General features: G+C 34.7%; 1 protein-coding gene across 4 annotated transcripts in view; it reads left to right on the top strand.

Moving 5' to 3' along the window:
* The window catches only part of ARAP2 (ArfGAP with RhoGAP domain, ankyrin repeat and PH domain 2), a 123096-nt gene that overhangs the window by 10257 nt on the left and 99255 nt on the right, over positions 1-13584 (top strand). For all 4 annotated transcript variants that reach the window (XM_038135019.1, XM_038135018.1, XM_038135020.1 and 1 more), the window contains exons 3-7: positions 2541-2611; positions 3540-3619; positions 8345-8427; positions 9209-9565; positions 10633-10702. In XM_038135019.1, coding sequence (XP_037990947.1) covers positions 2541-2611; positions 3540-3619; positions 8345-8427; positions 9209-9565; positions 10633-10702 — 661 coding nt within the window. The remainder of the gene's footprint in view (positions 1-2540; positions 2612-3539; positions 3620-8344; positions 8428-9208; positions 9566-10632; positions 10703-13584) is intronic.

Below are 13584 nucleotides of genomic sequence, written 5' to 3'. Positions count from 1 at the left end.
CCTCTTAATATATGAAAACAGGGAGTCCTAATCACCACAGCTGGAACAAAGTCAACGTTGAATAATAATAATTGAATTTGTTATTATTATATCTTTGAAAAATTTGTGCACTTTGTGATTGGCAGACTGCTTGCACTAAGCTTCCATTAAAGAGCAAAATAAAGAGTATAATTTATCCTGTTTGAAGTACTCAATTTTTGAATTGAAAAAATTCAAGAGAAGAGGTATTCACTTTCTGAAATGGCTAAGAAAAAGTCATAAATTGACACAGTTATAAGATTTTTTTAAAAATTTTTTTCTTCCAACAGTCTTCAGTATTTTTCTCTCTTTTAATCCAGGTATTTAATCTGTACAACAACGAGCTTACTATTCTATTAAGCATTCACAAAATATTATCATTTCATAGTTCGCACTGTTGGGTTTTTATGACACAAACTTTCAAGCAGATACTCAAAAGTGAGCTCATTTCATTTATTTTATGTCTTCAGACAGTTTTTAATTTACATAAGTTAGAAATTTGCTTTCCAAAAATGACAAGGAAGTGTATTTTTGAATGCTGGAAAAAAAGACTATAGTTGGTTTTTCAGCAGGATTTTGTGCCATGTATACATAAATGTAGGTGCATGATCAAAAATAATACACAAGTCCTGAAAAGTATATGGATTTTTTAAAAAAAAAGTGGGGTATTTTGTATGTGTGTGATTTTTTTTTTTTTTTTTTTTTTTTTTGATTTTTTTTGTTTGCTATTTTTAAGCTGACTTGTTATTTTTCATTACCTGGTGAAATTATCCATCCACGCTGAAACTAAGCAAATGACTCACTGTTTTACATAAGGAAAGCCTCCATAATTTTAAAGGCTCTTCAAGTCAAAGTTGATTATCTTTAAGTCTTAATTTGCTTTAATGCTACTAATACCCTTCAAAAGATACAAACCTACCAACAGAAAATCTGATCTGTGTTGAAATACACTAGGTTAGGTTTTGGGTTTTTTTAAAGCATATTAAGTTCACACAAACACATGAAGTTAGTTTGCTAATGGAACTTCAAAAGGTGTAACTACATGAATTTTAGTAAAATGTATGATGAAACACAGAGTTTTAAAGTATTTGCTATGTATTTATTGTAATTAGGACTCAGGAGAGTAGGCAATTATATATGGGAACTAGGCTATGAAACACTTTCACCGGCCCAACTCACCTTGTGTTTTCTAAATCCATGATTTTATAAAGTAATCATTGGGGAACTTAGTTTATTTAACCTGGCTAACATTTGAAATGTCAAGTAACTTTATAAGGTGTGGCTTCTATCTTGAATTTAATCTAATAAAATTTTGAGGCAGATTTAGGTGTGGAGTAAAAATGATGTGAAATAGTAGTTCATGAATGCCTGCCTTCTGTCACAAAGAAACATCATTTTGTAGTTAGGAATAATTCAAGTTGGACTTCATGGGACAGTAGGTCTAAAGTCCTAAATGTAGCTTATCTTAAAATAATAAAATGTCTCAATATGTTGAAAGGGGAAACAAAAGGAGATTGATATTTTTAGTAGAAGATAATTGCCTTTGGCTTTAAATGATGGAGGACCCACAAACTGTTAGGAAAACCGATAAAGATCTTATATGGAATTTATAAGCCTCAGAATATTCTATAAGGATGCATGATAACCTTCAGTAGTCTTATTTTAGGCAGAGAAAATGAGAGTTAGAGGAAAATTTGATCATTATGTTGCTGGGGGAATTCAGAGCTTGACTGAAAAGACCTGTAACACAGACCACTGGACTAGTAAAGGTGGATTAGAAATTTTCTAATTCACACTTTTTTCTTCCTATGTCCTGATAATAAAGCCGTCTTGGCCTGAAATATTATTAGTAGCAATAATACTGCACTACACTTGAAATTACTGAAATCCATGGGGCCAGCATGCCACTAATAAAATAACTTCTCTGCTGTGCATGGAGATACCTTCTTACCCATGTGCAGAATGTGTAGGGGTTGTCACTGGCAGTTGCAATGCAATGCCATTTACCTCTTGGTTTTAAAACTTTGTGGGGGAAATAATTCACTTGAGGAACTCTAAACTTTACAGGATTTTTTTTTCAGTGTTTGGGAGCATGTTCTGGCTGGATTCTCAGGCCCCTCGTGAGTTTAATCTTAAAAAAAAATCTTTAATCTTAAAGATTTTCATAGTACATCCTTTTTTAAATACAGTCATTGGTAATTATTGGGAAGGAAAAGGTTGGGGAAACTCTGGAATCTCCATTCTTCAAGCAATGTGAATATTTTTAATGTCGAATTAGAACAAAAAAAACCCCTGAATTTGGGATGTCTGCTAGGATCAGAGAAGTATTCAGTGTCATAAGGGGAGGAAAACAGCTTATTGTTGTGTGACTTTGAAAAAAAATCAGAAAATTTCCCAAGATTTAAAATCTATTGTTTCTATATTTGTGTATAATTTTAATTGTTTAACTGCATGAGATGGTTTTGCCTATTTTCTGGGAAATTTCAATTAATGTTTTCATTCTGTGCTTTGTTTTGTTCAAGTTCCCTTCAGAGAAGAAGAAATATGGGCCTTGTAAATATTTCTTGCACTGGGAGGCAAATTTCACAAAACAGTGAGTTAAGCATGTTGGTATTTATATCTTGAATATTAAGGAAAAAGAAATCTTGGACTGGTTGTCTAAAATAAGTATTACTTACATATTTTAAGAAATCTCAAAGGTCTGGAAGAATTGATTTATGTGATAGCAGAGTATTTAATCAGTTCTGCATTTTTACTTACTTTTTCAATATGCCCAAATAAAAGAAAAAATTAGAAAATCTACTCTATAAGCCCCATTTATTTTAATATATATATTTTTAAACTAGTGTTTTACGTTTCTAACTTAGATCCAGTTTTTTTGAGCAGAGTTCATTTCTTGAAAGATAAAGGGAGTGTATTCCTGACTAATGCTGCTGAATTTGTTTATAAGCGCTCATGGCTCCTGAAAGAACAGGAAATTTATTGTATTAAATAGTTTACTGAAGTGTTTCAAAGTCTTGTGCAGTCAGCTGGAAACGTCTTTCATATTTGCAAAATATGTCTCTTTTGAAGTTATGTGTGTTTATTTTAAGCAAATACTGGGTGACAAAATGAAGATGGTGCGCAAAAGAGTTGTGTGGTGGTTTATTTTTGGTATTTTTTAAAAGTCAGAATAAAGAGCTTTGGAGCTATTGCTTCCTAGACTAGACAACTGAAGGTTTTTTTATTTTAACTTAATGCAGGGTAGGACAGAAGAAAATGCCTATATGCAAGTTATAGTAAAATTACATAATAGTAGTGTTAATGTCTGTGGTGGAAAGAAGGTATCTGGAGTTCATGTAGAAATAGGACATTGTTTCTTGTTCCTCAAAGTTTTTTTTTGGGAAAGACAGAGAAATTGCAAGCTGCAAAATCTGTGTCCCTTGTTGATTTCATCATGACTTTAGCAGAGCATTTGTGACTCACAGTAGAGCACCATGTGACTGTATCTATTTATTTATTATTTATTTATTTGCTTTAAGATACTTTTTTGGAAGAAAAGCCACCCATTATCTCTCCATATGGGGAAACCTTTATTTGTGACAACGCTAAAGATGCTAAAGTAAGTTGAGAAGCCTGAATGTATATGGTCTGTCTTCACTTTAATCTTCATGCTGGGTATTTCCTACTGGCCTTAATTATTTCTTTTTTTCCTCCTTTTTTTTTTTTTTTTTTTTTTTTTTTTTTTGGGCTCTTTTAGTTGCCAGTACTTGATTTTTGTCATTTTAGGCATATGCAAAGCGTTTATAATGTAAATATATGAGGACTAATGACTTTTGTTAATCCCAAGCAACACTTTGTATGTTCAGTAGTAATTAGAAGTTGCAGTGTGTGTTTAGGTTGTTTCTTTTTTTTCTTTTCTTTTTATTTTTTTTAAAACTAACATAGGACAGGTAACTAATTTTTTTTAAAACCCCATTGGCCAGAGCTGCTGTATTTATGTACAGTTCTTTGTGCATAATTGAGGTTAAGCTGTTGAAATCTGAAACCGTTAGAATTTACTAAGAATGGTAAAAGTGGCTTTTTTCTCATCTGAGAATTGCAGATCAAGACCACGTATCTCTGCACAGACTTATGCATATCCTGTGAAAGCAGCTTGCTCATTAGGTTAGGTGATAGGATGGTCACATTTGGCCATGCCCTTTTTCAATTCCTGTATATAAAAGTTCTCAGGACTTTTTAGCTCTCGCATGATATTTTTCATGCATCTCCTAAACTTGCTGTATACCCAGAAAGTCACTTTTCTTTTAGGATTCTGTGAAGTGAATGTTTTTGTTGGGTTCAGTAGTTGGTGTGAATGCCACAGATGACATGTGGACAGACTTCTGAATCACATGGAGGGAGATATGGGAGGTAAATTAGCTTAGTGAGGCATCTGCCAAATGCCATGAATTTCTAGCTCCTGCTTCTGTCTCAGCAGGAAGCAGACCAGAAATTGTTGATTCTGTGATTACTTATACTTTTTCCAGCCAGTCTCAAGCCACAGAATTAAAGATAACAGAAAATTCTTCTGTCCTGGTCTTCAGTCTAATGTTTCATTTTTTAACTATTGTAAACTGTTGACTAAAATAAAAACTACTCAAATGGATGTCTAGGGTTTTTCTTTCTCCCATTCTCATTTCTTTAGAATTGATCAATAAAAGTAAATGGTTCAAATTACATCTTCTAATGAGAGCAGTTTTTTAGGAATAAAAGTAATCTCTTTTTGATGCATACTTTGTTTTGGACGTATAATATGCTTTTTTTTGTTTTTGTTGCCCTTCTAACACAGTGTACCTAAAATCATACCTTGCTTTTCATACTTGTTCTTGTTATGTGCATGCAAAGCTGACTTTTGAGTGTTCATTTTCGTTCCTTGAATGCAATGCTGTGTCTGTGCTAGTTATTGTTGTCTGTGCCAATGTCTTTAAAAATTCAAAATTTATCTTCTTCGTAATTGTTTCAATGGTCTAAGCTGATTTTCTAGAAAAATTTTCCTAGCCCTCTTGTTACTTATTAGCATTATTCTGTACATTTCATTGAAATGGTTGTTTATGAAAAAGCATACCCAGAAAGGTCGTCAGCCCTCTTTCTTATCTTACAAAGGCACAAAGTACAAAAATACCATGCTGTTAAACTGGATTAACTGCTTGAAACTAAATTGCTGTTTTGCTGGTTATAGAATCATGATTAATGCAGTATAATATGACATCCTTTACCTGATCTGAAGATTTGGATTTTAATATCACTTCCATGTATGTGAACAGTTTCATGCATTATGTTTATCACATGCCTGTTGGAAACTTCATAGCTGATTTTCGTTCCATTAGCACTTAATTGTGGACAAACATCATAAAGAAGAACTATGTAACAAACATCTTGAGATACCTTTCACTTTCAGATTTTTTTCAGAAGCAAATATCCTAGGAACACATAAGAATATTTAGGTAACACTGTGAAGTATCTGAGATTTTAGAGCTTGTTGCTGCTGCTTCATGTTAAGTCATGAGAGTATTGTTTGTCCATATTGAATAAAAGGTGTCGAGTTGTTAAACTTACAACTGAAATTTGTTCTAAGGGCTTTTGAGTTAGCCATCACCCTTCCTTCTGTTTCATTGGTGTAAAGAAAAGGCTTCTGTAGGCTTTTGTGAAGGGAGTGACTGTAGAAATAGGTAATGAGTCACTACAGACTGGAAGTGAGCATGAGAGAACAGGGGAATGAAGGTTATAAAGAAAACATACCTTTAGTTTGGATCAGGAAGAAAGATAAGTATAAGGGAAACCTCTGAAGGGCAACCTGGAGAAGGAACTGTTTTTTGTTTTTTTTTAAATGCTGATTTAAAAACAACACAAAAATTCAAGTGTTTTAGTGGCATTTTATTGTTATGTCTAACTAAAAGAGTCAAGGATATTAGAATTCCTCCAGGGGAAGACTGAATTCTTATGAGTTTAGGCCTCATGAGTGAAATACTGGCTTTATTTCTTACTGTAGACAGACTAAATTAAGCATGCAATCTGAGCTCGGTAAATTGTGTGAGCTGAGTATTGGGATACTGTGGAAGGCTGGCTGCATTGCATTTCACAAGAAAATGCTTTGTATTATACCTCAGACACTTGAAGGAGGTAGGGATTTCATCTTGAATTGAGCCTGAGCATCTTGCAGGATATTTCTGTTAAGAGAAATATGCAAATGCTTGGATTCTCCTTTGTTTGAAATTGATTTTTGTGAGCAAATAGAACTTCCTTTACCCACAACCTGTCTTCATTTGTGGACTTTTACATTTTAAATTCTACTGACAATAGAAACTCATTTCTTAGTTATTGCATCGAAGTTATTTGGCTCTCTGAATTCACTTGCTCAAGTACTGAAGATTATGGAGTGAGCACAAGCAGGACATCAAACTGTTACTGTAGTGGCTCGTGACAAGCAGGAAGAGGTACTACCATGTAGCTTCAGTGGGTATGGATTTCAATTGTATCCTGATAAACAAAGGAAGATAAAGGACACTGACTATTTTTACTCTGAAGATATTTCATGCACCATGATATTAGCCTCTTAATTTGTGAAGAAGCGTGGCCATTTCCCCTTCTTTTGGGAGATTCCAGGCAATGCAAATACTTGATAAACAATGGATAGATTGCTTTTCAGTTTTCTATTTAATTTGTTTACAAGGTATATTGATGCTTTTTGCTTAGTTTTCTGTAGGGTTTTTTTGGTTGGTTTTATTTATGTGTGGGGGAGTTTGTATTGCTTTGGTTTTTTTGTTGGTTTTTCTTTTTTTTTTTTAGCTCCTTTATCCCTTTAGCTACAGCATAGTACTGCGATGTGTGGGTGGTTAGGTTTTGGTGGGTTTTTTATTTTTATAATGGGTCCGGTTGACAGAGGAAGACACACAGTTCACCTAGATTTATCCTAGCATCAGACTGATTTCTACCTTTTTGCTGCGCACTTCCTCTGCTTTGAACTATGTCTTTTTTTAGTCTTGCCTTTACATGTTGCCAAGGCACAGTGCTCAAGTACAAGATTAGATGCTGCTACTCAGAAAATAAATGGCATTGTTGTGAAAGCTTATCCACTTTGTTTCTGCCATTGTTCAGCTTCGTTACTTACACATAAAAGCTTAAATTAGTTAATTAAAACACCTCTGACAGAAAGCATGGAGATGTTAAAACTAGGGTTTTTTTAGAGGAAGAAAGACATACTGAAAAGCCTAGTAGTGCAATATGATTGTCAGATTAAGTTTAGGAAGTGTGAAATACAGTGTTCATGAGCAGTGTTAACCTTGACACTTTGTACACTGCAAGCAAAAGCAGTGTGATAAAGATTTCTAGGCAAAAGTTAACAGATGAGCCTTTTAGGAAGAAGTTCTTGGCAAGAAACAACCCAAAAAACCCCAATGAGATATATTCAGTGTGTCTGAATTCAGTGTTGCTTTAGGATTTTGAATTTGCCATTATTTTATATTTAGTGTTCTGTGAAGGCTGTACATTTATTCCAGGAAGAAATATTGTTATGAAAGATAGGCTAACAGTAGCAAATCATAAATGGTACTTAAGCTGCATGTAACATGTGGCTCTTGACCTTAAAAAATATTCAGTTGTTGTGGTTTAACCCCAGCTGGTAACTAGGACACAGCTGCTTGCTCGTTCCCACTGCAGTGTGGAGACCTTGAAAACAAGTAACCTCTTAGATGGTGGAATAAGACCAGTTTAATAATTACTACAAAGCAAAATGTAATATTAATACTAATGCTGATGGTAACTCCAGTGGAAAGGAGAGAGCATGATGCTCTGTGCTATGGAACATCCCTTTGGCCAGTTTGGGTCAGCTGTCCTGGCCATGCACCCTCCTGGCTTCCTGTTTCTTGTGCTCGCTGGCAGAGCATGGGAAACTAAAAAGTCCTTGACTTAGAGTAAGCTGTACCCAGCAACATCAGTGTGTTATCAGCATTATTCTCATTCTCAAATGCAAAGCATAGCCCTGTACCAGCTGCTGGGAAGAAAATAAACTCTATTCCTGCCAAAACCAGGATGTCAGTGGTGCCTCAAGAAAAATCAGAGCAGTGGTATTTCTATACACTGAATCTCTTTATCTGATTTGTTTGTATCAGATGTTTTGGACCATGCTTAAATGTTGGAAGTAACATTTCTTAGAATATAAAAATCAGCTTTCAAGTACATGTTTGAAAATGAGGGAAAGAGCAGCGCTGTTCTCACAACTAGGCTGTTTGTGTGTGATTTGTATCTACAGTAATTTAAATATCACTCCTTCAATACAAATGTTAGTTACAATATATTTCTTTTCTAGGAACTTCATGGAAATGAATTCCTGGCTTGTGAAAATAAATTGGATCTAGGAATGAATGAAGAATATTCTTCTAAGAATCTATGGTATTAAATAAGAATTACTGAGAAACTCAGAGTGTAAAGAAGAAAATGCTATTTACTGATGTCACGAGTGGATCTCAGCTCTGAGGGCCCAACCATGACTACATTTTTTTTTTCTTCTGTTTGAGGCTTTACCCCATCCTATATGAGGCAAATCTGTGCACTGTGGCTGTTCTGAGATTCTTTAAACTAAGTTTCACAATCTCTGGAGAGTGTCCCGGTTTTCCCCAGTCAGAATAAGGAAGACCAAGTTCCATTTTTATATCTCTCATAGCTAGCTGTTTCTGAGTGCTCGCATAATTTACTTTGTCATTAGAAAAAAAACAACCCATCCAAACAAGCATACAACTAAAACACATTCACCACTCCTGTCAGACAGTGGCCGGTGGCTTGATGAAGTGGGAGCTAATGTGCTTCTTAGTTATCCAGTCTGCACCAGACTCCTCTTGAGGTGGGAGATGGAAGAGAGAGGTGATACTGAAAGTCATCAAAAGTATTCAAAAGAGCAAAGCTAGTCTTCTGAGGAAGGAGAATTTACTTTTAAATTTCTGTTCAGGCTTCCAAAGGAGTGTTATCTTGGTACTATTCCTGTTGAGTGGAGAAAGTAGGATTCAGGGTGGTCATAGTTATAAGGTAGTTTGTGTTTAGCAGGTCTGTGGTTCACTGTGATCGTACAAGTTATAAACATAATATACTTTACCAGTATTTGTTCTGATTACTAATTGTATGAACTTTTGCATTGTAGTAATACATTTTAAGAGTAAAATTTGCTTTTTCTTTCCAGTTACTTTAGTAATCAGAAAGAGAAGACAAAAGAAATTGCAAAAAATGAATCCTTGTCTCAGGAAGACCCATCATTAACACCAGAAGAATCTGAAAGTGAATCTGTATATTCTACTGTGGAACAACATACTTTGTCTTTAAAAAAAAGGAAAAATAAAACCAAAACACACTTAGCATCTTGCAGTAAGATACAAAGTGGAGATTCTGATCGCTTGGCCAGTGAACAAATGAATTTTTGGCAATTTGGTGGAGATCAGACTTTGATTGGAAATGAATCAATAACACCATATGCTTGCTTTTATGGACCATCAGTAAAGAAGGTTAAAGCAGGATGGCTGGATAAATTATCTCCTCAAGGGTATGGTATTTGCAGTGGTTATTGTGTAATTGTGACAATGTATGTTTGCATGAGAGATATTAAGTTTGTATTTAGTCACTGCGTAATATTTGTAGTGGAAAGGGAAAGGGAATTGTTTTCATTGAAAGAGCAGTTTGTGACTCCTTGGGCAAAAGAATATATACTGTTTTCTTAAATTGCTACTAATCATGCAATTAAAGCATGGGTTCTCTTTTTTTTAGTTAATTCATTGTAAATTGTACAGCCTTTCAGTTTGCTCACATTGTATGTGGTACTTAGGTTCACTCGTCCCTGTATAATCTTGAAGTTTATTGGCATTTTAATGCAAAATAGAGGGTACATTGGCCTTTCCAGATTATGAAAAATGATGATTTATTGTAGTCATATAATACAAGTTAATTAAGCCAGAGCTGCTATTTGATTAAAGTTTTGATAAGCTATCACAGTCTACTAATCCTAAAGCAGCGCACTCATTTAAAAGGAAAGGAAATAATGTTGGGAAAATACATTAGTGGGGTCTTGTTCTTGCTTAATTAACTTGTTTAATAGATTTTGGAATGGAGACATTTTTAGATGATAACTAACACGCTGTCAACATTTTTAGTGAGTGTAATGGACTACTTCAGGTACATGTAAAAATATATTTTTAGGTCTTTATAGAGCGTGAATTAATGGCACACTGAAAGTTTCCCATTAATGATGTCCAGTTGATAACACACATTGAAAATTAAATTTCATGTTGTACTTGTTGGGAGACGTGGTGTGCTGCTATCCATTCATTGGCCAGAAAACAGAGTCTTGGAGATATGTTGACATGGAATGACTGGAGGTACCATGGCCTGTAAACAGAGATGTCCTTGTCATAAGCACAACAGTGAGATGGTCATCTGAGGTTCTCAGCTTTCATTTTTGGAAAGTATCTTAATAGACCTTGTGGCACTTAAAGTTATGCTCTATGTTCAGAATATTCATTTGAAGAGAAATTTTACCTCTCTATAATTTGTGATTGAGACATTCCTAACACCAGTGTTAGTTGTATATTAATTATGTTAATTATTGATTCACAGCAAACGTGTGTTTCAGAAGCGCTGGGTTAAATTTGATGGAGAGAGCATTTCTTATTACAACAATGAAAAGGTAAGAAACATGTTTTGGTCATGTTTGGAACAAAATGCACCTGTGTGATACACAAAGTACTATAATTAGAATCTGAATAATTAGAAATTAATATCCGTCTTAGGTTAATTTTAAATTCTAAAATACTAAGGTAAGATGTAATTAAGTATTTTAAAGTATACTTATCTTCGTGTATTGTTCATCTTTTTGTTTCTTAGGAGGGCTTGTATTACTCACCTTTCCAGGTAGATTTTTTTTTTTTTTTTACTTTAGTGAGAGACAGACACTGCTGCTGTTTTCAGAACAGAACGGGATCATGCTAAATGCTTTTAAGAGAGATGTTATTTTGATGGTGTTTGCAGAGTGTCTTGTCATGGGAGCCTAGCATGCTGGAGATTGTGAGAGCAAAATTAAAAGTAGCATGGAAGATCATTTAAAAAAACCAACCCAGACTTAAACACTTGATGACTCTTTGATTAAAAATGTCTTTTTCCTGTTTGTCTTCTATGCATAATTGTGTGTCATGGAACTTGGAACTAGGTTAGGTTTGAATGGGAATGTTCAAAAACAGTTCTACAATGTATGTGGCTGGTTTTGTTTCTGTACTGAGGATTGCATCTTGCTGAAACATTTGCAGACTCGTGAGATGCTTTGATTAAAGTAGTTCACTTCTTATATGTGATACAAAAATGCATTTGTAAATCATGGTTTTCAGCAGAGAGTGTATTCTTTGTAATTCTCTTGGAATTCCATGTGATTACCCTTCAGAGCATTACAAAATTCTTGTGCTCTGTGATTTACTAATTAATTTTCCTCTTGGAAGTAGTGAAGACCTTTTTAGACTTAAAAGTGATAGATGATTGTACAGTATGCATGTTAAGGGAAGGTGAGGTTCCCTTCAACATGCATGTGTATTATTTTAAATGTTGAAAACCATTTCCTGTTGAGGATGCATATTGTATTAGGAAGAAAATACAGTTTCAGGTAAAAGTTCTGAAACAGTATGCTGATTGGTGGTAAGAGATCTATAGATGCCTTATGATGGGGTGAGGATGTAAGAACTGAAGTAGGATGAGAGTGTTTGTTTATTTTCTGAGGGGCTGGGGAACTAAGAAAAAGCTCAAAAAATAGTTACATTGGTATTTTTGCTTACTGATTGTAAATTTGAAACACTCTGTTTTTACTTGCTTACTTTGCTTCACTTACAGCAGAAGACATAATTTTGTAGGTGAAGGGAACAATAGAATAAGGAGAATCATGTTTGCATTACAGTGACAAAAAATGATACCCCTTTGCAGTATTGGTCCCACAACTTCAGAGGAGCAGAAAAGCAGGGTTAATCATAAAAAAGACTTGAAAAAATAGAGAAATGGGATTTACTTAACACTATCTGTAGCATAATTAAGGAAAGAAATGCTAATAAAAAACTCAAAGTCTTTTATCTGTACTGGGAATTTATTTTTATTTTTCTTCCTTTTGAAAGTCACTGAAAGTGTTACTTGGAGGTCAGTTGTGCTAGAATAGCACTTGTTACGTGTCAGTTTGTCATAAGAGATTCCAGAAGTATTAACTTCTGCAGAAATGAATGTTTACTGTGTCATATGATGCATAGGAAGCTACCAACGCTGCATCCTCTATTTAAAAGGCCTGTGTGGTAGGTTAGGCTATCAGCAGCTTGGCAAACACTTGTGTTGAAGCTTCTTTGTTTCACTTTTCCTGGAATCTGAGTCCAAGCCTCACGCTGGGTATTGAAGGAGATGCTGCTTGGTCTCTGTATACAGTTCAACCAAATCTTGGGCTGACTTGCTGACTTGGTGAGTTACATACATGAAGAAATGTTATATCTGAGAACTGAAAGGCCTGAACAAATTCTGGGAACTAAGGGTTTGGTGAAACTCAAAATAGTTTGCAGATAGAAGGAAAACATAGTTGGGGCCCAGTGTTTCTTAGTGCCCATTGGGATTGTGCTAAATGAACAGTGGTGTCACTCAACAAAATGAGTTTTTGGTGCAGTGGTCTCTGCTGGATCAGTATCTCCACACCTAGGGTATTCATATTTCATGCAAGATGGATGTCAGTATTTTCCTGCTGTTGCTTGTGTGTTGTTACCTTGACATTATGAACAACTATTTGCAAACCCATCAAGACCTGTGTGCAGCTTGAGCTCATTGCAAGGCCTTGCATGTCCCCCTTCCTACTACGTAGCTGGCCATTTATATATTTAAACAGGGAAGTTGTTTTAATTTTAGAGTTTAATGGCAAGTTCTGTCTGTTCTAGTCCATGTTTGTCTTAAGATGTTCCTACACAGTAAAGAATGTTATAAAGAAATTATACTTTCAGTTTCATGTATCAATTAAAATTAGTTCTCAGAAGGAAACCAATCTATACTTGATATTTTTCTTCTTATTACAAGTGGAGAAGGTTAGACTCAGTGGAATGGAACTGTTTATTTTACCCAGAAACACTACCAATATTAAATAGCTCTATTTGTCATTCAAATTAGGAGCTAGAGAGGAGTGAGGTTCTCAAGAAGGGGAAGTGTGCTACATGGCTAATGAAGAGTGAAATAACCAGAGACTATAGAAGGAAGACACAGAGAATATTATTCCTGAAAATGCCCATATGAATACTTCTTTGAATGATTTAAACACTAATTTTATACATATTTTTCTGACCTTGTTGTAGTTGTGTATCAACTTCTACTTGATAGAGATCTCTTCTTTACTTTGTATCTGCACACATGAAAAAATGATTCAGCTTTTAACAAACAGCATCTGACCTAGGGAAAGTTTTGGGTTGAATCTGTGTTGCTCTCATTTCTTCTGTGTTCCTGGTCCTGAGAAAGCTGATGTAATCACAGCAACATCCCATGTGGCTTTTTCTCAACAGAGTGTGGTTAACT

This window comes from Motacilla alba, chromosome 4, assembly GCF_015832195.1.
Source record: "Motacilla alba alba isolate MOTALB_02 chromosome 4, Motacilla_alba_V1.0_pri, whole genome shotgun sequence".
Lineage (NCBI taxonomy): Eukaryota > Metazoa > Chordata > Aves > Passeriformes > Motacillidae > Motacilla > Motacilla alba.
This window is presented reverse-complemented; position numbering and strand designations above follow the sequence as displayed.